The following is a 21,538-nucleotide window of genomic DNA, read 5'->3' as shown; positions in this document are numbered from 1 at the left end:
AGAGAGACCTGGGAGTCCTGGTTGATAATAAATTGAACATGAGACAGCACTGTGCCCTCATGGCCAAGAAGGCCAATGGCATCCTGGGATGCATTAAGAAGAGTGTGGCCAGCAGATCAAGTGAGGTTCCTCTCCCTCTCTACTCTGCCCTGCTGAAGCCTCATCAGGAGTACTGTGTCCAGTTCTGGGCTCCTAAGCTCAAGAGGGACAGGGAAGTGCTGGAGTGAGTCCAGTGCAGGGCCACCAAGATGATCAGGGGTATGGAACGTCTTTCATACGAGGAAAGGCTGCGGGAACTGGGGCTGTTTCGTCTGGAGAAGAGGAGATAGAGGGGGGATCTTATTAACATTTATAAATATTTAAAGGGTGGGTGTCAGGAGGCTGGGACATCCCTTTTTTCTATAGTAGCAACAGGACAAGGGGTAATGGGATGAAGCTGGAACACAAAAAGTTCCACTTAAATATAAGTAAAAACTATTTCACTGTTGAGGTGAGGGAGCCCTGGCACAGGCTGCCCAGAGGGGTTCTGGAGTCTCCTTCCTTGGAGGTCTTCAAGACCCGCCTGGACATGTTCCTCTGTGACCTGATCTAGGTTAACCTGCTTCTGCAGGGGGGTTGGACCAGATGATCTCTAAAGGTCCCTTCCGACCTCTTACCATTCTATGATTCTATGATCTCCGTGTAACATTGAATCAACACTTCGTTTTCTAATAAAAGTTCTTTTCTACCTCAATCAGGAAGTTACTCTGAAAAAATGCCCATAATCCCTTGTTAGAGAGAGCGTGACAAATGACTGTAATAGTTTTCTATCATTTAAGATACCACTACCTTCCCAGCAAAGATTTACTGACCTACCAAACCTTCTAATTTGTGGTCAGCTACTTCACCAACCTTACCCGCTATTTTCTTACATGCCTTATGTTTTGCTCCCTGATTCGCAGTGGTGATTCATCAGCAGGCTTCCTCAGCCCAAGTCAAGTTGTCTTGCAGCACCATCCTGCCATGACCTACCTGAAGGATCCGCTGCTCCAGCTGTGAGTTGCCTCTGCACAGATTCATTATGTGCTGTAACAACAGCTTTGTACTCTCCGTTTTCCCTGCACCGCTCTCTCCACTGCCAAGAAAAAGCAAAGGAAATTCCAGTAGCTGGGTAATTCTGCCTTTTGTCATCATTTCAGAGTGCCCTCCCGACCAACAGTTTCATAACTTTTTCAGCTAAACTGAAGGTGTGAACACAAACTCATATCACAGCTGGGTCACATCACACGGTGGGTCCCACAAGGTCCTGATCCCTCCCCAGGGGAATTTTTCTCCATCTGCAAGGGAGTACAGATAGACTGCATGCTGTCACTTCTGGATGTGGTGCACCAGACAAAGCATTTGCTCCACTTTTGCAGAAAAAACAAAACCTAACTTCCGGAAAACAATCTCCAAAAGTGAGCTGGCACACTGACTCCCTCACATACGCTGGAGTTGACATCTTCCTCTTTCTTCAAAGAGACTCGCCTCATCCATTTCTCGCTCACAGCTAAGCACTGATCTTGAGATAGTGCAGGAATCTGCAGCCTTGGACGCTTCACACACTCATAGGCACCAGCAGGTTGAGAACTGGGGCACAGCACAGCAGTTGCCCACACCCCCAGAGCAGCAGCGGTGTGCCTTGCTGAGGCCAATGTCTCCGCCTTCAAGCCAAACAAGTGCCACTTAGAAATAGCAGTTTCCCCTGTCCTGGGAGGGGGACAATCAATGAGACAATATGATGTCCTTGACTGACAACATACCAGCACAGAACTCCAGCATAGAGAATAAAAAAGAAAACAGAGAAAGCAGGAAATGATGAATGAATCATTCATCGTCCATACCTGACCTTTGAGCATCTGGCGTGGTTTTACTGCTTTGCAGCTCTCAGTTACTCTGTGCTCGGGATCAAGTATATGTGGATAAATACCAAATAGTACAACAGACACCTGATCTCAAGCAGAGATCAGGCCAATCCCATCTGAATATACACAAACAAAAAAGGACCATGTGGCTAGCTGAGAAGAGGCCATGCAGGAAGCATCGCTGCTCAGTAGATAAGATGGTTTTTCTTTTCCTTTTCAGTTACTTACTTCCCCAATAAAAGCAGTGTCAATACCACCACGGTTCTAGCTTGTCCTGGTACCCCATAGCAAGCACAACAGCCTCCCCAGTTCCTGCAAATACTATCCACCTGTAGATATCTAACAGCCTCAGGATGCGAAGTGCAAGTCATCTCCAGGAGACTCAAATGCTGTACCAGAGCATACTCAGGCTATGACTAATGGCTGTTGGAATTGGGAAGACAAGAGGAGCCAGTGGAATTTGCTGCACAGGACAAGTTTATTCCAGTGAGCATTTGTCACATGGGAGCAGCTACTGTGTTCAGTATGCCATCCAGACCTCCCAGGCTAAGTTAAAATCAGCAAAGAGATCACAAGTATAGTAGAGCCTGGTGTGTCCCTCTGTTGTTCTGATGAACTGTGGTCTAAGAGGAGTGACTTCCTTGTCCCCCTCCGCCTCAACTTTGCTCATGCTAGGAAATCTGATTAATGAGTGCTTCACGACTCACAGAGAGTAGAACTGTGAACTTCCTGTGATAGCAACACACAGACTAGTTAATAGGGTTGCAGTATGCCCAGGAGTAGCTCAGATTGTTAACCCCGAGACTACAAACTGCTGCCAGTAAACAATGAGACCACTCACTTCTTGTCAAACACCCACGGGTTACTCTTTCTTGTCTCTTTTCATCTCCAAAGACAAACAGTACAACTGTTCTCTATCCTCAAGAGCCCTACCAGCAGCACCTCTTCTAACTGTTAACTCCTCAGCCACCACTTCAAGGAAGCATAGCCACTGATGGCCTGAAGGCTAGAGAAATGAGTGAGGCTCAAACTCCCAGTCCCACAACACTCAGCAGTGATTCAGCAAGTCATTTCCACACTATGTGGACTGAAAAAGTGATGAGAAGGGAACATTAAATCAAACAAAATGGCAATTATAATTTTAACTGAGATGACAGAACAGGCAGTTAGTGTCTAGAGGCTTTCTCCTTGGTGCTGTTTGAGGCCTTCTCTGCTAGTTGACATTGAGGTTTTCTCTACTAGTTGATGCTATCTGCTGCCCCGCACAGTTTCCGCAGAACAATTACGTCAAGGAATGAAATGCTCATGTCACTGGTACACTCTTTTGTTACAACAGCCCTTTTTTTTTCCATTCTAGTGCACAGAACTACCCAAGAAAACAAGATTTTCCCTGGACAGATTTCCAAAAGTCTTAGGAGGAAAAAAGAAATTTAAAAGCTTGTTTTTCTTTCTTGTGCTCTTTGGTTATATATGAGAAGCTCCACTTTGGGAAAACTCCTTTGTTTCACCAAAGAATAGCACCCTACAGTTTCTCTCAGAGCTGATTAACTCTTTCCAATGAGACATCCCTCCAGAAGGAAAACTGACATACCTAAGCTTTGTTACCAGCACTGGCAGCTGAGACAACTGTGTCTCCATGCACGTCCATTCACGACCTGCCTGCTCTCCTGCCTGGAAAGTGGGCAGGCTGGGAAAGGCAATGCATAGCCAGTCCAGCTAGGTTTTGACTCACGGAGAGGAGTTTTGTCTGAAACTTCAGCAGAGACCACCCAGCAAGAGCTCACCGGCCTCACCTCTGCCTGGGCCTGGCCAGCCGCCGGCCCGGTCCGGTCGCCCACCCTGAGCTCACCTGATGACGATACACTGGTTCAGCGGCCCTCCGCCCCGGCGGCCCAGCATGGCGTGGTAGGCCCGGCTGGCCACGGCGAAGATGTGGGGCGGCAGCGCGCCGGTCTCATGGTGCCGGTAGCGCTCGGAGACCTGGGGTGAAGCGGTGGCGGAGAGGTGATGAAAGGGCTGGGGGGTGGCAGAGCCCGACCGGCGGGGGCTGAGGGGACACTCACCTCTCTGCCGTAGAGCGGCAGCGGCTGGAAGGGGTTCACGGCGATGAGGATGTCCCCGATGTCGGTCTGTCGGCGAGGGGAGAGTCCGTCAGGCGAACGCCCGCCGCCGCCCCCCCCCCGGCCCCCCGGCCCCCGGCACTCACGTAGACCTGCTGCCGCAGGAACCGCTCCCGCAGCCCGCCCAGCAAGGCCGCCTCGCTCAGCTCCGCCAGCGCCGCCAGGTCCCCGGCCGGCGGGCCGCGCTCCCCACGCGACACCATACTCTCCGCTCCCATGCCGTCCGCCCGCCAGCCTCCCCCGGCCCGGCCCCGCTGCAGCTCCGCCCCGGGACCGCCCGCCGGGGCGGGGCCTCCGTTTGAACCCGGGGCGGCGGCGGGGACCTGCAGGTAACGGGTGGTGTGTTTTGTTGTGGGGTCAGCGGGTGTTGAGGGGTGCTCAGCTCGTACTCCGGGCCCTCGGAGATCGAGGGGAGCGGGAAGGGAGGCTGAGAGCCGATGCTGCGCTGTACCTTGCTCTCCTCTCCTAGGGGCTCGGCCTCGGCGCCGGCGGCCCCTCGGGTGGCCTGGCCGCCCAGCCGCGGCGGGGAGGTGGCTCAAAGGCGGCGGCCAGAGCGGGTAGGAGCCGCCTCCGAGTCTGAGCCTGCGGCTGCTTCCACAGCACCACCGTCCCTGGAGGTGCGATGGGAAGCTGTGCAGCCCTCGGGGCCGGCCCACGAGCTGGCCGCGCTTCCGAGACGGCGAGAGCGGCCTTGCTGCGGTGAGATCTGCAGGGAGAGTTTTGGAGAATGTTCCAAACAGAAAACTCCAAAGTGTTGCAGGGAACACTGGTAATGGGGCATCCGAAGGTAGTTAACTGTAGGTAAAGTAGTCATTGCTTTCTTCCTGAGAAGAGAGAAGAAAGCTGTGGAGTGCTTCTGCCACCTGTAGATGAAGTATTTTCTAGTTTACTTATAGGCTCCAGGCAGCCTTCACCCTGCAGACTAGAGAGGCAGAACATAATGTATTTTAGAATAATGGGAACGTTTACAAAGCTCTGTGCAAGTGGGAGATGGTCAAACCTGGTGTAACTTTGTTTTTTGTCCTGTTTTAAAGTTATCATTTGTTAAAAGAAAATGGTCTGCAAAATGAAAATTACGACTGCAGCTTTCCTTGGCTAAAGGTGCTCTGCAAGTGATAGCGTTTTAGTCTGTTATCAGTGGGCACTCTGCAGATACATGCTAATGCTGACCTCGTGCATTATGTTCCTTGCAGTGCTGCCTCTCCATCACCGGCTGCCAGTTCTGCCCTGTTTGACCAAGATGTGGCCTTAGCTAGGCTAATGGTTGTATCATGAGTGAAGCTGAGGATAAACCTCTGAAAAAGCTCATACTTCTATAAACTACTGCGCCTGTCACTTAACTATCTAGACTTTTTCTAACTCATCACATAAGTCTTGGTACACACATGATGTGTAATCTGAAATGTCTCTGGAAGACTGGATTTGGCAAATTCTCTTCTCTGTAACAACCCATAGAAGCCAAAACTTCTGTGGCGGTAGCTCAGCTTCCAGAGAAACTACAGACTTCATGCTGTGGCAAGTATGCAACAGCCTGTACTGTCTTTTGATGAAAAGGCAGAGCTGTGTTTAACTACAGTTCTGCTAACACATGCCTGTTTGTCTGAGAGGAGATGATAAAAGAGGAAATGTTTTTCTCTGTAACAAAACCATGATGCTTTTGCAGAAGAGGTGAGCAGCAGAGAAGCTGGTTAATATGTGAGCAGTGTGATTCATGGCAGTTGCTCAGTCTCTCATCTGTGAAACCACAAACTACTCTTAGAAAGTGTCAATGAAAACCACTTGCTTTTTGGGCACCTCCATGGGAAAACAAGCAAGAGTGTTCCCTTTCTCTCTTCTCAAATGTTTCCAACTCCTACTCACAGTATTTCTTCCACCTACGAACTTCCTTTGGTTTATGGAGAATTGCTTATGAAGGAAGTGCAAAGCATGGGACAAAGTGGTTTGTGAGTGGGATTGTGCTCTTAAGATGTCTTTACAGACGTATCATAACATGCTGCTTTTGCTTTCATCTTCTGGTCTTTCTAACACTATTCCTCTGGTTAATGCAGGGTCCTGTACTCATGGATAGGAGTGCAGGAGGAAACTGTTAATAACAGTTGTTAGCAATGACTTCCCTTTTTCACAGAAAAGTGTACAATTCATAGCTAAGAGTCCTACACTGCAGCATAGGTTATTCCTTTGTTGTGTGTCCATCTCTTGGCTCTTCAGGATCCATTACGTTTCTGTATATCAGCCCTGAGGTTGCCATGAGTGATCCCTCCCTGCTGTTTATGGCTGGAGCAAACACTGTGGAAGAGCAGAGGGCTCGCTGGGAGAGAAAGCGCAGCCGGACAGCAAAGGAGCTGCTGGAAACTGAACACAAATACCTCGAGCAGTTAGATTTTGTGGTCACAGTGAGTATTTCGGCCCTTTCTGGTATGTGAGTGCCTTCAGGCTGCACATACTTATTTATGGTGTTGTGAGAAAGGGTCAAGAGCAAGGTTTGAATACATGGGACAATGGCTGGGTCTGAAAGGGTTTTTTTGTTGTTTATAATTTTAAACATAAGGAAAAACTATTTCACTGTTCAGGTGAGGGAGCCCTGGCACAGGCTGCCCAGGGAGGATGTGGAGCCTCCTTCTCTGGAGGCCTTCAAAACTCTCCACGTGGGTCTTGAAGACCTCCAAGGAAGGAGACTCCACCCCCCTCCTGGGCAGCCTGTGCCAGGGCTTCCTCACCTGAACAGTGAAATAGTTTTTTCTTATGTTTAAATAGAACTCTTTATGTTCCAGCTTCATCCCATTACCCCTTGTCCTGTTGCTAGATACAAGAGAAAAAAAGAGATATCCCAACCTCCTGGCGCCCACCGTTTAGATACTTGTAAATACTAATGAGGTCCCCCCTCAATCTCTTCCCTGGACTAAACAGCCCCAGTTCCCAGTGTCTTTCCTCGTATGAAAGATGTTCCATATCCCTGATCATCTTGGTGGCCCTGCGCTGCATTCTCTCCAGATATTCTCTGTCCTTCTTGAGCTGGGGAGCCCAGAAATGGACACAGGACTCCCAATGAGGCCTCAGCAGGGCAGCGAAGAGGGGGAGCAGAAACTCCTTCGACCTGCTGGCCACATTCTTCTTCATGCATCCCAGGATACCATTGGCCTTCTTGGCCACAAGGGCACATTGCTGTCTCAGGGTTAGTTTATTGTTGACCAGGACTCCCTTTCAAGCTAAAGAATGAGCAGGACTTCATTTTTCTATGTGCCACGAATAACCTTTGGGTGACCTGTGAATTTTAGCTGTGTGAAATTCTGTCTTCTTTTCTACTTAGTTCTTTGTGACAATTTTAAAGGCCAAAGGGACACTGAAACCCGCTGTGTTGGAAACCATATTTGGACCTCTGGAATCCATATTTTTGACCAGCCAGTAAGTGAAGACACTGATGTGATTCCTGTAATTATTTGGGGAGGACCCTTTATTAATGAGACAGTAAGATTTCAGGAAATAAAACTAATGCTTTCTAAAACAGACATCACTTCTTGCACTGCTAGTTTTAATGGCCACTTGCAGATGTACCCAGGAAAGTGCACATCTATATCCACACATCCGGATGCCTAGTTGCTCTCTGGCTTAAAGCCTGTAAGTCTGCTCCATCTTATTTTTAAGGGACATTTTCTGTAGTTTACTCTGTGACTACTAAGCATGTATTTGGCAAAGAAGCTGGATGAGAGATGGAGACTGGCAAAGGAAGGTTGGCACAGTAGTGAACCAGAGGGAGCTCTGAAAGTGCCATCAGTAATGCACCTCTTATGAGCTATCTTTACTTGTGTAGAGTTCTGTCACGTCAACTGGAGAGAGGGAATTTGGGACCAGGATTGGAAACATTCTGTCAGAATGTAGAGCTTTATGGCCACTATGCTGAGAATTTGGAGCAGGCAAATAAAACCTTGAAGGTATGTATCTCCTTTTTTCATCATGTTCTTTCTTCTCTCACTTTCTCCATTCTGTGAAACAGCTTGCATCCTTCCCTTTTTCCTCCTGCTTCTGGAGGTCTTTTTTTTTTTTCTTCTTTCTACTCTGCCGCAGTTTTCTCAGTGTTTCTTTCATAACTGAATGGTCAAAACTTCTAAATTAGAGCTTCAGATGTTTGAAGCTTGTTTCAGGTGTTTGTGTATATATGTGCATACACTTGAGCACAGCTTTCTCAGGTCTATATTTACTCCACTCCTCCTTGTCTGGCAAGCACAGGGAGTTTTTGTAGGGAAGATTGATCTCTTTCTGAAGAATTATCAGGTCTCTTAGTCTTTCCCACTATGTATCCTAAGAGAGGGATTTTTCTCTTCCTTCTTTTTTTTCTTTTTTCCTTTGGTAGAAGAATATTTTTCTTTTCCACTTACCTCTCCAAATACAACCCATCTTCCAAGAAATTTCAGAAGGATATGTTTTTATTGAAAAGTCCTGTCAGCTGTATCTGGAATTTAAACCACCTGACTTCCAGTTTTTGTCTGTGCTCGTTCTTAGCTGTGGGATGTACTGGAATGTTTCCCTTCTGTTTGGATGGATATATTCTCACTTTTGATTGCCCAAGAGAAAAGCCATTTTGGATACTTGCCTTGATGTGGTGGGAATGCAGGGCTGTATTTATTTGTCTTGCAATGAGTTGCAGCAAGCCACAGGTGGACTCCTTGTTTTCCTATCTGATTCAACTTTCCTTTTTTTCTTTCTTTCCATTTGCTGAGTTTTATGCTGCTGTGCATGTGTGAAATGGGAAAATCTCTTCCATTAACTGCTGGGAAATAGGGGAGAAAGGGAATTGCTTTCCTATGGCCACAAAACAAGCTGTTGATTCTCGTGATTAGGACCGGAGTCTTAAACTCCAGTTTAGAATTTCCAAGCTCTGGTGCAGATTAGAGCATGTGGTTTTGTTTTTCTTCCTATGGTCTTAAAGCTATATGCCTTTTCTGCTGCACACAGGAGCAATTGAGGAAAAATAAGGCATTCCGACGGTTTAAGAAACTCCAGGAGACTCGACCTCAGTTTCAGGGGAGAAAGCTAGAGGATCTCCTTCCTTTGCCCCTACAGAGGCTGCACCAGTAAGTAATCAATCTTCAAGATGTTAGTACAAGAGCAGAAAAGGGAACGTAACAGTGTCTTTATTGCTGGGGGAAGTGAAATTGCTTAATGTGTCTCATAATTGGAGCATATTGACAGCAATGAAACAGACCTGAAGGCATGCCTGTTCAGTGGAATAAGTATACATGGATGGGGCATGATGCAGAGGCAGCTATGTTTAGCCCTGTCTCCTAACCCTTCATCTAGCTCTTGTGCAGAGCTGAGATGAAGGGTTTCTGTTATCTCTGCAAGCTGCTGAAGTTAGGCCCTGAACAAAATCAAGCTGTCTGAAGTGCTGCAGAAGCGATGCTCTTTGCCAGAGATGATCTTGCTCCCCTTTTTTGTGGCATGCTGACCTAGAGCATTGCAACTTGTCTCTTGTAGATAGTTGCTTTTGGAGAGAGATACTAATGTGCAAAAGGGAACTTTTCTCACCCCTGATTATCAGGACCAAGTACTCTTCTCAGGTTTGGTGCCTGTCACAGTTGTCTGAATCTGGACAGATCCAGCCTGGATTGTGGCATTTCCCCCTTGAGGCATTATCTCCCTTTTGAAGAGGCAGGCTTGCTGCAAGAGGAGAGTGCTGTTTTCACTTAAAGGCTGCCCTTTCTTAGGGAGAGTATGTGGGTAATGCAAAGCACAGGTGGCTTGCTGGGAACCCTGCTGCTGCTACTGCAGATCAAGTAGCTGTTCTACAACCACTGTCTTACCCATGCTAAAGCAAATTTGAGACTGAGAGCTTCATTTCTTTTGAAAATAACTCAAGCTGATCATGCTACAGGTAACTTTATGTAACCTTTTTAATCAGCTTGGCAGGTAGAAATGTAACCTTTCTTTTCACTACAATTCTTTGGATTATTCCTTCAAATTTGCAAAACAGCAGTATATTTGTTGCTGTCCAGCTGTTTGGAAAATGGTGGGTTTTTTTAACAGAAGGTCTAATTTTTTTCATCAATCTGCTCTTTTATGTTCAAGCTCCTTCAAAACTCTTACATGTAGTGCAGGTCATATGACTTCTGCCAGTCGGTGAATATATTCAATGTGGTATTTCTTCTATAATTTTAGACTGAAAATGGTTTGACTTTCTTGGGAGAAAGCATTTGGGGAGATCTGATCCTTTCCAGTAAAGACTGGAGAGGAGAAAAGAAAGAGCCAGCGTCTAGTTCTTACAGAAATCATTTATTTTCTTATGTGGGCAGAAAACATATGGTATGAATGCTACCATTCAAACACTTTAAAAAAAAATTGTTCAAAGAGGAGTTTGTCTGTTATTAAAGGCACTTTTATGTGCCTGCTAAGAGAGTCTCATGAACTTAAGTGATATGTGAGGCTACTTTTATCAGATATTCAGGAAATACCAAAGCCTTGCAAATGTATAAAATATTTGGATTAATTTAGTTGATTAATTTCAAGATAAAATGAATGTGGAGAACTGTGACCAAATGCTATTTGGTCAGGCTTAGAGGTGTGTACTCCACCAGGAAGTGGAGTGTTGTTCATTATTTTGTCCTAATAGAAGATGCTGCTGTTCCTGGTATCATTTTGTGAAATAAAGTCTGCTCTATCTTAGGTATAAACATTTCCTCAGAGACCTGCTGGAGAACACCAGCCCAGACAGTGCTGAGTACCAGAAGCTTGCAAGTATGATTCCACTTGTAGATGCTGTCACTTTGATCAGCATTAGCCTCCTTGCTAATAATATTTGGATTCTTGTCTTCTGTCTGCTTCCACAGGAAGAAAAATCTTCCTCTCTGTGGTTCTAATGGATTACCATTTCCTTTCTCCATCTTAACCAAAATGTCCCTGAGAAATGGCAGCTCTGTTTTTTTACAATGAAGGTGATGAGACAGTGAAACAGTTTTCTCTGGGAAGTTGTGGATATCTCATTACTGGTAGTGTTTAGGGGCAGGTTGGATGAGGCATTGAGCAACCTGGTCTGGTGAAAAATGTTTCTGCCTGTGGCAGGGGAGTTGGACTTAGATGAGCTTTAAATGCTTCTTCCAATCCAAACCATTCCCTTTAAGTCCATTGGTCACATGCCTTGGTTTTCTAGGATTCCTTCCAACCCCTATCATTCTATGATTCTATAATTCGTATCCTTCATGCCATATTTACTCACAGTTACCACCACCTGTGGGGCATTTTTCCTGTCTTTGCTTACAAATCCAGGAAGCTATTCTTCTGTTGTTTCAGTGGCAAAAAAATTGTTTTCTAGAACAGCAGAAATGTTGGTTGAAGAGAGGCTTCTGGAGGTCATCTACTCTAATTTCCTGCTGAAGCTACTGAATTGTTGATACTTGATTTACAACATTTGCTTCTTAATTTCAGTTTATCTTTTTTCACAGACAAGGCATAATACATACTCATTTGTGATAACCTCAGAACACACTCCTATAATTTCAGAGGCTGTGAAATCTGTTTCTGAGGTATCTCAGTGGGTCAGAGACATCACCAATAAGAGAGAGAACTCAGTGCAGCTACTTCGGGTTCAGAAACTTCTCAAAGGCCGGAAGACACGGGTTTTGACTCCAGGTGGGTCTTGCTGACAGCTTTGCTTTTCTTCTGCCAAGCTGGGATAACTGGAGATACAGGTGTCTTCTCTGAGTTGTATTAACCTGTTTTTGCATTCTGCCCAAATTCCAGAGATTGGGGGAGTGGAAGTATATAACTAGTAATTAAAGGACTTCTGTGGGTTTTTTTTAAAGGAAGAATTTTTGAGTAAGGATGAACAGCATCTTAGTTGCTTGACATTCATATGTCAGAAGTCCTGAGGGACAATGAAGAACAGACATTAATTCTAGAAGAGTGTAAGTAGTGGTGTTATCTCTACTCCATTGCAGGAAGCATAGGTTTCTGAGCACCAAGGGCCCAAGGACTGTGGTGTGATTTACCTAAAGCTACAAACTTCATGGACTCTACTCAAGCCCTTCACATGAAGAATATTCCTTCATCTGCACAACTAAATTGCTGCATGATTAAACTGTGCCAGAAATCAGAGTATTTGTGTTGATAGTTGAGATATAAAAAAAGTGACAATCACTTTAATGTAATATCATCTAACTGGATAACCGGTTTCTTTATGACCTCTTGTGTGAGTAGGTGCTCACCATTCCCAGAGCAGACTCCAAGCTACCTATGGAATATTGTGAGAAATGCATCCAGTCTGGGCAATTATGAAATGGTCACTTGAGGCTTCACCTCTGCCATCACTAAACACTGCTGTTGCAGAGGTCACCTAGAAACAGTGCTGCAGCTGGAGGGGAGTGTTTAAAGTCTGTCTGTGAAAAGGTCTCTAAGGCACACTTAAAGACTTTTGGGTGAAAAAATCATCTCCCGGTGGGATGGGAGAGAGAATCGTAAGGGTAAAAGTAAGAGAACTTGTGCATTGAGATAAAGGCAGTTTGACAGGGAAAGCAAAAGCTGTGCATGCACACAAAACAAGGAATTAATTCGCCACTTCCCATGGGCAGGCAGGTGTGTATCCGTCTCAAGGAATGCAAGGCTCCATCACATGTAATGGTTACTTGGGAAGACAAAAGTCATCACTCTGAACATCCCTCCTCCTTCCTCCTTCTTCCCCCAGCTTTATACGTTGAGTGTGATGTCATGTGGTCTAGGCTATCCCTGAGTCAACAGTTGCAGCTGTGTCCTCTCCCAGCTTCTTGTGCATCCCCAGCCTACTTGCTGGTGGTGTGGGAAGCAGAAAAGGCCTTGATTCTGAGCAGTGCTTGCACAGCAATAACTAAAACATCCTTGTATTGGCATTGCTGTTTTCAGCACAAATCCAAAACGTAGCCCTGTACCTTGAAGAAAATTGAGTCTATCCCAGACAAACCACTGGAGATAGAAAGGTTATTTAATCAGTTTATCATTCTTGAAGATGCTCAGTCAATGGGCAGATTAACTTACAGTTCTCTTTCCCATTCTTCTTAGATACTAAAAGGCAGCTGACACGGGTGTGCTTTGATTATTCTAAACATGAACATGTAGGGGACTGTCTGGGAACATTGAGGTAGTGCATAAGTAAGAATCGCAGAATAAGAAGGTAAATCAGTTTTCCTAAATGACAGAACTAATAAGATAACCTCATGACAAAAGAAAACAACTAGCTGGAAAGAGTATAGGCGGACAGGGCACAGCCATCTTTTGAAAGAATTTGGTCCACTTTTTTTGGGGTTTTTTTGTCTCTTGATACTCTGGGACAGACAGCAGGACAAGCTGGGGCTTGTTAGTTTTGGGCCAGGTTTCCAGAAACAAGCTAGCTTTTGCAGAACTGTTAAAATTACATCCTGTTCCTAGGAAGGAAGTGAGAAAACAATCTTCAGAGAAAAGGTGTAGGTTTGGAGCTGGGTGTCTTGCTTACATTTGGCAGTGTCTCTGAGATGTACTGCTCTCTGCTCTTCTTGCTGCCTTCTATGTATAGGGCAAATACCGTCTGGGCCAGAACTGCTTTCTTAACACAGCACACTGTTCTGTCATCCCTAACTTCCCTACGGATATTTCCTTGCCCTCCTTTCAGAAGAATTTCCTAAACCATATGCCCCTGGAAATCATAAAACATGGATCTATAGTCTAAGACTTCCAGCACAGTCCACCTCAGACTGTATGCCAGGGAGTCTGATCACAGCTTAGCCTGAGGGAAACAGTTTACAGCCCAGCCCCATGCTGCTGACACCTTCCCTTTGTTGGTGTTTTAAACTTGGACTGATTCCTGCACCTCACCCATTTCTTTCGCACATTGTTTTTCCGATGAGTGGTTCCTGTGAAGTAAGCTAAGCAGGAATTCACCTGCATCTAGATTCTGTGATTCCAGGATACCAAGTAAGACAAAATACAAATTAAACCAAAATTGTGTTGTTTTCTAAAACATACTTAATAGCTCAGCCAGAAGCTAAGGCACAAAAAAACCCCATGGCTCAAATTCTCTGGCATGTGTTCCCCAGATCAGGCCATACTATATTAGAACTTTAAACAAATAATCTTACTGGCAGGTGTTTTCAAAAATTCTCATGAGATGGTGGCTATCTTGTACAATAATACTTCTAGTTGGAGACATTGCTTTAATTATTCCATTTGGGTAGATGCTGGATTCTTTATTGCTGCTTACAGCTAGATTTATGAAATTGCTTGGATTATTTTTTTCCCTGCTGCTTTCTCTGCCATTTGTCTTAGTGCAATTCATTTCATGCATAGATGACACTGGATCCTATTCTGTAACAGAAGGTTGATAAGGCTACCTATTCAGACCTTTCTTTTAATATATTGTTTTGAATCCCCTTTGCTATCTTCTCCTTAGAACAGTAACTTGCATTCTGTAATATGTTAACTACTGGAGGTCCATAGATGGCCTGGGGAACGTGTAGGTGGCTTGTTTTTGTTTTTTAACTTGCATACCTAAGCAAACAAAACAAGGGAAAAATAATAACTGTTCTACGTTTCACTGCTAAAGACAAATGATTGGGCAATACAGTTCAAGGTAGCTCATGGTACGTTTTCTGAAGGCTTATGCTAGTTTAAAGGTATGTATAGCATTTTCAAACCACATTTTTGTTCTGGTCTCTTTAAACAGACTTGCACATTGTAATATCCTCTTAATCAACATAATAGACTTGTAACAACTTCAGTCTGCTCCTCATGGCCCAAGTTCACACTGCCTTCTAGTGGCTGGAATTGATGTAGAACCTGGTAACCCACAAGGGCAGCTCACTGTATTCCTGTTTTATCATGTGACTTTTTGTTTTTTTCAAGGATGACCTGACAACTCTTGATTTCCCTTGCATGTCTAGGGCGCTGGTATATCCGGGAAGGATGGCTTTTGGTGGTGCCTTCAAAGGGAGGAGAGCTGAAACGGAGGATGTTCTTCCTTTTTTCTGATATCTTTATTGCAACAAAGCCCTGCCACCCACTGCACCCTCTGAACTCAAACAAACTGGCATGCCAGGCTGTCTACCCACTTCATCAGTGTGTGGTGGATAAGGTGTTTGGCCACACACAGAGCCAGGGAGGGCTCCTCAGTGTAAGTCTACACACTTCTGCATGGCACAAGCATCAGTGGGGTCTGACTTCTGAAGCAGGTCTCTAGCTATCTCAGCAGTAGCAGGACTGAGTTAGGGCAACTTCCTGAGTGATGTAGGCCCTTGTCCCTTCACAGTGCAGCCCTTCTGGAGCACTCTGGGTGCAGGTTGCTTCACCTAGTTCATGTGAGGAGGGTTCAGTAAGACACTGACGTGTCCTCATCAGAGCCACATGTTTAGGGAGACAGCCCCACAGACGTGCATTGGCTGTGGACTAAGCTTATAGAAAATCCTGAAAAACAGAACACGAAAAGATTAAGGCATTATCTCAACAGATATTGCTTGTGCATCCAGCTCCCAGAGGGCTACGGGGTCTTTGACTAGGACTAATGCTTTTGGGAGGGATGTCAAGTTCAGATCTTGTTAGACTGCAGGACCTGGGGGCTGTGTTAGCTCATTCCTGGTGAGCTTTGACAAGGAAAACTCTTTGGGAAAGCTGTGCTCTGTAGGTGGTGGTAGTGGAAGGTCCCCTCAGAGCAGCTTGGAATATGGGAGAGAACTGGATGAATGGCTGCTGAGAACTGTAACTGCCCACTTCCAAACACTCTATTAAAAAACATGACCTCTCATCTGTGGCTGGAAGGAATGGACAGGACTGGTACTTGCTCTGTACTGTCCAGGCTCTGCTCTTTCCTAGCACCTTAGTAACTTTTCTCTCTGGGAAAGAAAATTGTGGAAATCAGCATGCAGGGCTGAGCCTTGGCAAGGAATGCCACAGTGTTACCAGATTCTGTTTGCCTTCCAGCTTTCCTTTCCATACAAGACATTGTTGCTGATGTCCACAGACCAACAAGATATTAATGACTGGTATCGGAGCCTCACAGCTGCAGTCAGGTAGGCATCTGTCTTCCAGAGGTGGAGAGGACTGAGGGAAGGGGCCAGAACATAAAAATGATTGCATGAGCCTGTATTTTTTTAGCATGTGTTACATGGTTATAAGGCTGAGAAGACCTGACTCTGGCTGCCAGCATACAAGGGAATAGTAAGAACAGATTAGTGGTGAACTTCCCCTTTGTTTTCCTCTGCAGGCAGCTGAAAGCCTCACCCATCTGAGCGCATGACAGATTGGCAGGACAACTGTCCCTCATCATAGAAGCCTACACAATCTTAGGAGAGATGTTCAAGGATATACAGTAGGAGAATTGCATTTGGAGGGACTACACACTGTTTGTGAGATTATGAACATTTTGTCAGCTGTCTTAACACAGATATTGCAAAAAAACATGTGCACACTGAGGATTTGTATATTAAAAAAATATGTATTGAGACTTTTCCCTAACTTAGCTTAGCTTACAGCTTTTTTCACTTTTTTACCCTCAGCTTATTAACTTAAAGACAAGCAGAAGAGAACCTGACTTGCTTTCACCCATTAAAACTTTTTATCCAGGTGCCTTTCTAAATCAGTGTTTTCACATGTATATGTCTCCCTGCTCTTGATTCTGGGTCTTTTGATCAGTATTGATAATGCATGGCCAGAGTAATCTTCCTCCTCTGACGTTAGTTTTGTAGAATCACAGAATGGTTTGTGTTGGAAGGGACCTTGAAAGATCATCTCATCCCAATCCCCTGCCATGGGCAGGGACTTCTTCCACTATAGCCCAGGTTGCTCCAAGCCCCGTACAGCCTGGCCTTGAACACTGCCAGGGATGGGGCATCCACAGTGTCTATGGGCAACTTCTGCCACTGCCTCACCACCTTCACAGTAAAGAACTTCTTCCTTATATCTAATTTAAATATTTCCTTTCAGTTTAAAGCCATAACCCCTTGTCCTGTCATAGAATTATAGAATGGTAGTAGTTGGACAGTATTTGTAGAGCAGAAAGTCACTCTCTGGCTTCATCATTGGCCTCTTTCAGTCCTTTAGTAGGGTCTCCCCAGAGCCTTCTCCAGGCTGAACAATCCCAACTCTCAGCCTGTCTTCAGAAGAGAGGTGCTCCAGACTTCTGATCATTTTTGTGGTTCTCTTCTGGACTCCTATGTCCTTCTGATGTTGGTGGTCCCAGAGCTGGATGGAGCACTGCATGGAAGGTCCTGCCAGAACAGAGTTGAGGGGCAGAATTGCCGCCCTTGACCTGCTGCCCAGGGTATGGTTGGCTTTCTGGGCTGTGAACACACATTGCTGGCTCATATTCAGTTTTTCACCCACCAACACCCCCAGTCCTTCTCTGCAGGGCTGCTCTCAATCCACTCATTCCCCAGCCTGTGTATCTGGGATTGTCCCAACCCCCATGCAACACCTTGCCCTTGCTAAATGTCATGATGTTCTCATGGCCGCACCTCTGAGTGCCTGTGCAAGGACTCTCTGGGTGCCAGCCCTTCCTTCCCGCATGTCGGCTGCACCACACAGCTCAGTGTCATTGGCAAGTTGCTGAGGGGGATCCACTGTCTTGTGTCACTGACAGAGACACAGGCCCAGCACCAACCCCTGAGGAACACGTTTCCTCACTTGGACATTGAGCTACTGACCGCAGCTCTGGGAGTGTGACCTTCCGGCCAGCTCCTGGTGCACCGAGTGCTCCATCTGCCAAACCCATCTCTCTGCAATTTACACACAAGGAAGTGCTGTGAGACAGTGCCAAATGCTTTGCCAAGTCCAAATCGATGCCATCAGTGGCTCTCATCCACCAGCACTGTAACCCAACTGTAGAAGGCCATCAGATCTGTTAGGCACAATGTGCCCTCACTTAAGAGCTGCTGGCTGTCACCAACCAGCGTGTGTCTTTGCGTGGTTTACAGGATCTGCTCGATGAGCTTGGAGATCTCTACTTCATGGAGGTGAGACTGGCTGGCCTGTAATCCCCCAGGATTGCCTTTGTTCCCTTTTTATAATTTGGGGTTACCACTCATAGATTTTGAGTTTTCTACCAAAACAGTTGGACAGTTGTTGTCCCTCCTGGTCTAAGAAAGCAAGAGGTGGGCAGACCAATGGAAAATGATCCAGTGGTTAAATTCCTACCTTTCTGTTTCTCATCAATCCCACAGAAAAGACAGTGGGCTATCTGAAATAAACTGGTATGCTTATCAGACAGCATTCACATTTCTAATCTGAGTCCCAAGAGATGATGCAGATGACAGAGCACTAGCCTCTGCCGTCCAGGTGTGCAGCTGCATCATTGCTTTCAAATGCTTCAGGGAAAAGCTTGGGCAGCACCTCTGCTCCTCAGGCACAGATCTCTAGAAGGCTACAATCGGCATTCTTCATCATTAATTGCTGGAAACATGGTAGGGTTCAGCTTTCTAGGGTGAAACACCAATTAAAAAAAAAAAAAACACAAATCTACTGTTGTTCTTGAGTATTTCATTGAAGCCTCAACGCAGACTTAATAATGTGGCAGCTCTGCAGTAATTTGGTTAGTCTCTTGCTGAGAAAACATCTGTTTGAACCAGATTCTAGGTGAGCTGTAAAGGGGCAATTTCAAAGTAATTTAAACATAAAGATTAAGGTCTGTCTGAACACTGACATTTAGTAGTTCAACACGTTTTTCTTCTTCCTTAGACAGTACCACACATCTTTTTGTCATTGGAATTCCTTAGAACAGAGGTGCTACTGTGTGAAAAAGAAAAAAGTATCCTGAAGATAAAATTAGCCAATTTAAGGTTAACATTGCTTTGGTCTTTCTTCTTTTTTTGGTCTTTCCATACAGCTAACTCATTACACAGAATCACTCATTTGTCCTAAGTTTATGGTTCTTGGGAGGAAGGAACCCACCATGTTTGGCTAGTTGTTTTTTTTCAGTCAGAAGCTAGGATGTAAAGTTCCAGCTGCACCTGAAGTCAAAGACAAAGCTAGCAATTTGTATTTCTCATCTCTCTGCAGCTGTATCACTCACTGAGAAAGTTCTGCCACCATCTCTTTTTGTTCTAACAGAGTAACTTGGAGATTTCCTGCAACTCTACACCCCATGCTGAGAGGTCTACCAAGCTCCTGGTAGAGACAACAGTTATTCCTGACCATATTGCCTCCTTATTGTAACACTGCCTCTTTTAAAGGCTTTTCTCAGTGCTGCCATCCTGTTTGCATTCAGTGCTTCTAAACCAGCAAAACAATCTTGATTTTGCGCTGAATTTCCCACCCTGAAAGGCCACACACTGGCTTCTAAAAAATACTGTAACTCTGTCAGTGGAGATGCTGCCCCAGAGAGCAGGGCTGCTGAAGCGGTAACACACCCAGCCCTTGCTGGAGTCAGTTACTACCTCATCTGCACAGGAATATAATCCATATAGAAGCAAAGTTACTTTCTTAGCAGAGTTTATTTACATAGAGAATATCAACCATTAGGGCTCCCAGCTTGATTTCCTTCTTTTGCTGAGTCTCTATTGAAACCACAGGAAGAACCAAGTAAACCTTGAGCTCTACCATGACCTGGTAGTGGCCAGTCACGGTTAATAATCAGCCTCCAGACCTCCCAGGACATCTTCTGTTCCTGAGCTTACACAGGGGTGCCCTCGGGGGCCTGTGGAGCGGCTGCCTGCTGCATGTCCTCCCGGTAGCCTTTCAGGAGCTGGTTGAGCAAGGTCTTCTCAGTGTCGCGGCGCTGGCAGATGAGCGGTGGGAAGGGGTTCCCCTTCAGCTCGATAACTGCCATCTTTGCGCGATCGAGCTCGTCGCGGTTGGGGATCTGCAGCAGGCGGGTGTAGTTGCCGGACTGCGTCTGGAACCGGGGTGCCAGCACTTTGAACAGCTTGTGGATGAGGTCCTTCTCCTGCGGGGCAGCACGGTCAGAGCTCCAGCACGGCGGCCGGCGGGGGAGTTTTTGGGGGCGGAGAGGCACTTACCGTCAGCCAGAAGTTCGCCAGGCGCATGGCGCGCTCGTTGGTGTCCCCCAGCTTGGCGTAGTCGATGAGCTGCGGGGAGCGAGGCCGAGCCGTGAGTGCCGCCCCGCGCCGCCCGCCCGCCCGCCCGCCGCCCGCGCGCCGCCGCTCACCCGCTCGGCGTAGCCCCGCATCTCGTCGGCGCGCGCCCAGGGCGCCTCCACGCGCTCGTGCCGCACCAGCGCCGTCACCAGGTTCCGCAGCAGGTCGAGGCGCGAGCGCGGGCCCAGCCCCAGCCGCCGGTACACGCGCCCGTGCGAGATGGCGGCCGCCACCGACAGCCGCATCGCGCCGCGTCCCCGGGGCCGCCGCCGCCGCGGGGCACCATGGGAGGCACCTCCCGGCAGCACCCGGCTCCCGCGCCGCGCGGCACGCCGGGATTGGTGGTCCGCGCCTGCCCGCGGGTACGAGCCAGAGCTGCGGGCGGAGGAGCCGGCGGGAGCGGCAGCCGCAGCCGCGTACCGAAGGGTGAGAGGGGGCCGGGCCCAACCCGGCAGGAAGGACCGAGCGAGCTCCGGGGGAGGTGGTGGTGGGGAGGGAGCGTCTGCTCGCCGCACGTCCGTGACGTCAGTGCGTGGGAGGCGGCGTGCCGCTGGGAGCATGACGGGAGCTGTAGTTGAGCGCCCTCACGGAGGGGGGCGGCCGCCATTTCCCGGCGCCGCGGGGCGTTGCTACGCCGCCTCCATCCCGCGGGGTAACGGCCCTGTGCGACCGATGTCCGTGGCATGGGGCGGCCCGGGGACAGGCCGGGGCGGCGGGCACGCAGCGCGGGCTCTCAGGGGAGGAAGGACAACAGCCGGCCTCCATGTTGACCTCACGACAGGACTGGCTGATTCCCCAGAGGCCGTGCTGCCATTCAGCAGGATCTCGACCGGCTTGAGAGTTGGGCAGAGAGGAACCTCACGAGGTTCAACAAGGGCAAGTGCAGAGTCCTGCATCAGGGAAGGAACAATCCCCTGCACCAGCACAGGTCAAACTGCTGAAGAGCAGCTCTGCAGAGAGAGACCTGGGAGTGCTGGTTGATAATGAGCTAATCATGAGCCAGCAATGTGCCCTCGTGGCCAAGAAGGCCAATGGCAGCCTGGGATGCATCAAGAAGAGTGTGGGCAGCAGGTCAAGGGAGGTTCTTCTCCCTCTCTTCTCTGCCCTGGTGAGGCCTCATCTGGAGTCCTGTGTCCAGTTCTGGGCTCCTCAGCTCAAGAGGGACAGGGAAGTGCTGGAGAGAATCCAGCGCAGGGCCACCAAGATGATCAGGGGACTGGAACAAATTTCGTACGAGGAAAGGCTGCGGGAACTGGGGCTGTTTAGTCTGGAGAAGAGGAGCCTCAGAGGGGATCTTACTAATATTTACAAGTATCTAAATGGTTTCAGGAGATTGGGGCATCCCTTTTTTTCTCATATATTTAGCAGCAGGACAAGGGGTAATGGGATGAAGCTGGAACACAAAAAGTTCCATTTAAACATAAGGAAAAACTATTTCACTGTTCAAGTGAGGGAGCCCTGGCACAGGCTGCCTGGGGAGGGTGTGGAGTTTCCTTCCTTGGAGGTCTTCAAGACCGGC

General features: G+C 47.3%; 3 protein-coding genes across 3 annotated transcripts in view; 1 reads left to right on the top strand and 2 right to left on the bottom strand.

Annotated features, from left to right (window-relative positions):
• LOC104562296 (myosin-IIIa-like) overlaps positions 1-4,206 on the bottom strand; it is a 31,301-nt gene extending 27,095 nt beyond the window's left edge. Inside the window, exons 1-4 of the mRNA XM_062018837.1 lie at positions 4,090-4,206; positions 3,947-4,012; positions 3,733-3,863; positions 1,012-1,114 (exon numbers count right to left, since the gene is read on the bottom strand). Coding sequence (XP_061874821.1) covers positions 1,012-1,114; positions 3,733-3,863; positions 3,947-4,012; positions 4,090-4,206 — 417 coding nt within the window. The remainder of the gene's footprint in view (positions 1-1,011; positions 1,115-3,732; positions 3,864-3,946; positions 4,013-4,089) is intronic.
• Positions 4,207-4,304: 98 nt separating this feature from the next.
• ARHGEF39 (Rho guanine nucleotide exchange factor 39) lies at positions 4,305-16,586 on the top strand. Its single transcript, XM_062018794.1, has 10 exons — positions 4,305-4,332; positions 6,212-6,396; positions 7,311-7,405; positions 7,812-7,932; positions 8,954-9,072; positions 10,662-10,732; positions 11,495-11,623; positions 14,878-15,107; positions 15,911-15,999; positions 16,194-16,586. Exons 2-10 carry the CDS (start codon positions 6,250-6,252, stop codon positions 16,216-16,218), a joined length of 1,026 nt encoding a protein of 341 aa, XP_061874778.1. The 5' UTR covers positions 4,305-4,332; positions 6,212-6,249; the 3' UTR covers positions 16,219-16,586.
• Positions 16,587-19,397: 2,811 nt separating this feature from the next.
• Positions 19,398-20,305, bottom strand: MRPL17 (mitochondrial ribosomal protein L17). Its single transcript, XM_062018641.1, has 3 exons — positions 20,091-20,305; positions 19,942-20,010; positions 19,398-19,868 (listed from the first exon to the last, which is right to left on the bottom strand). The coding sequence occupies exons 1-3, from the start codon at positions 20,262-20,264 to the stop codon at positions 19,596-19,598; spliced, it is 516 nt and encodes a 171-aa protein (XP_061874625.1). The 5' UTR covers positions 20,265-20,305; the 3' UTR covers positions 19,398-19,595.
• Positions 20,306-21,538: the final 1,233 nt, after the last annotated feature.

The sequence above is a fragment of the Colius striatus genome, chromosome Z, assembly GCF_028858725.1.
Source record: "Colius striatus isolate bColStr4 chromosome Z, bColStr4.1.hap1, whole genome shotgun sequence".
Classification (NCBI taxonomy): domain Eukaryota; kingdom Metazoa; phylum Chordata; class Aves; order Coliiformes; family Coliidae; genus Colius; species Colius striatus.
This window is presented reverse-complemented; position numbering and strand designations above follow the sequence as displayed.

Excerpts from the sequence above, each read along its gene's own strand:
- ARHGEF39 (XM_062018794.1), top strand. The coding sequence starts at position 6,250 with ATGAGTGATCCCTCCCTGCTGTTTATGGCTGGAGCAAACACTGTGGAA. Across the intron at positions 7,406-7,811 it reads TCCATATTTTTGACCAGCCA|AGTTCTGTCACGTCAACTGG; the intron begins GTAAGTGAAGAC and ends TTACTTGTGTAG. Across the intron at positions 15,108-15,910 it reads GCCAGGGAGGGCTCCTCAGT|CTTTCCTTTCCATACAAGAC; the intron begins GTAAGTCTACAC and ends TTTGCCTTCCAG.
- MRPL17 (XM_062018641.1), bottom strand. The coding sequence starts at position 20,264 with ATGCGGCTGTCGGTGGCGGCCGCCATCTCGCACGGGCGCGTGTACCGG. Across the intron at positions 20,011-20,090 it reads TGCGGGGCTACGCCGAGCGG|CTCATCGACTACGCCAAGCT; the intron begins GTGAGCGGCGGC and ends CGCTCCCCGCAG. Across the intron at positions 19,869-19,941 it reads TGGCGAACTTCTGGCTGACG|GAGAAGGACCTCATCCACAA; the intron begins GTAAGTGCCTCT and ends GCTGCCCCGCAG.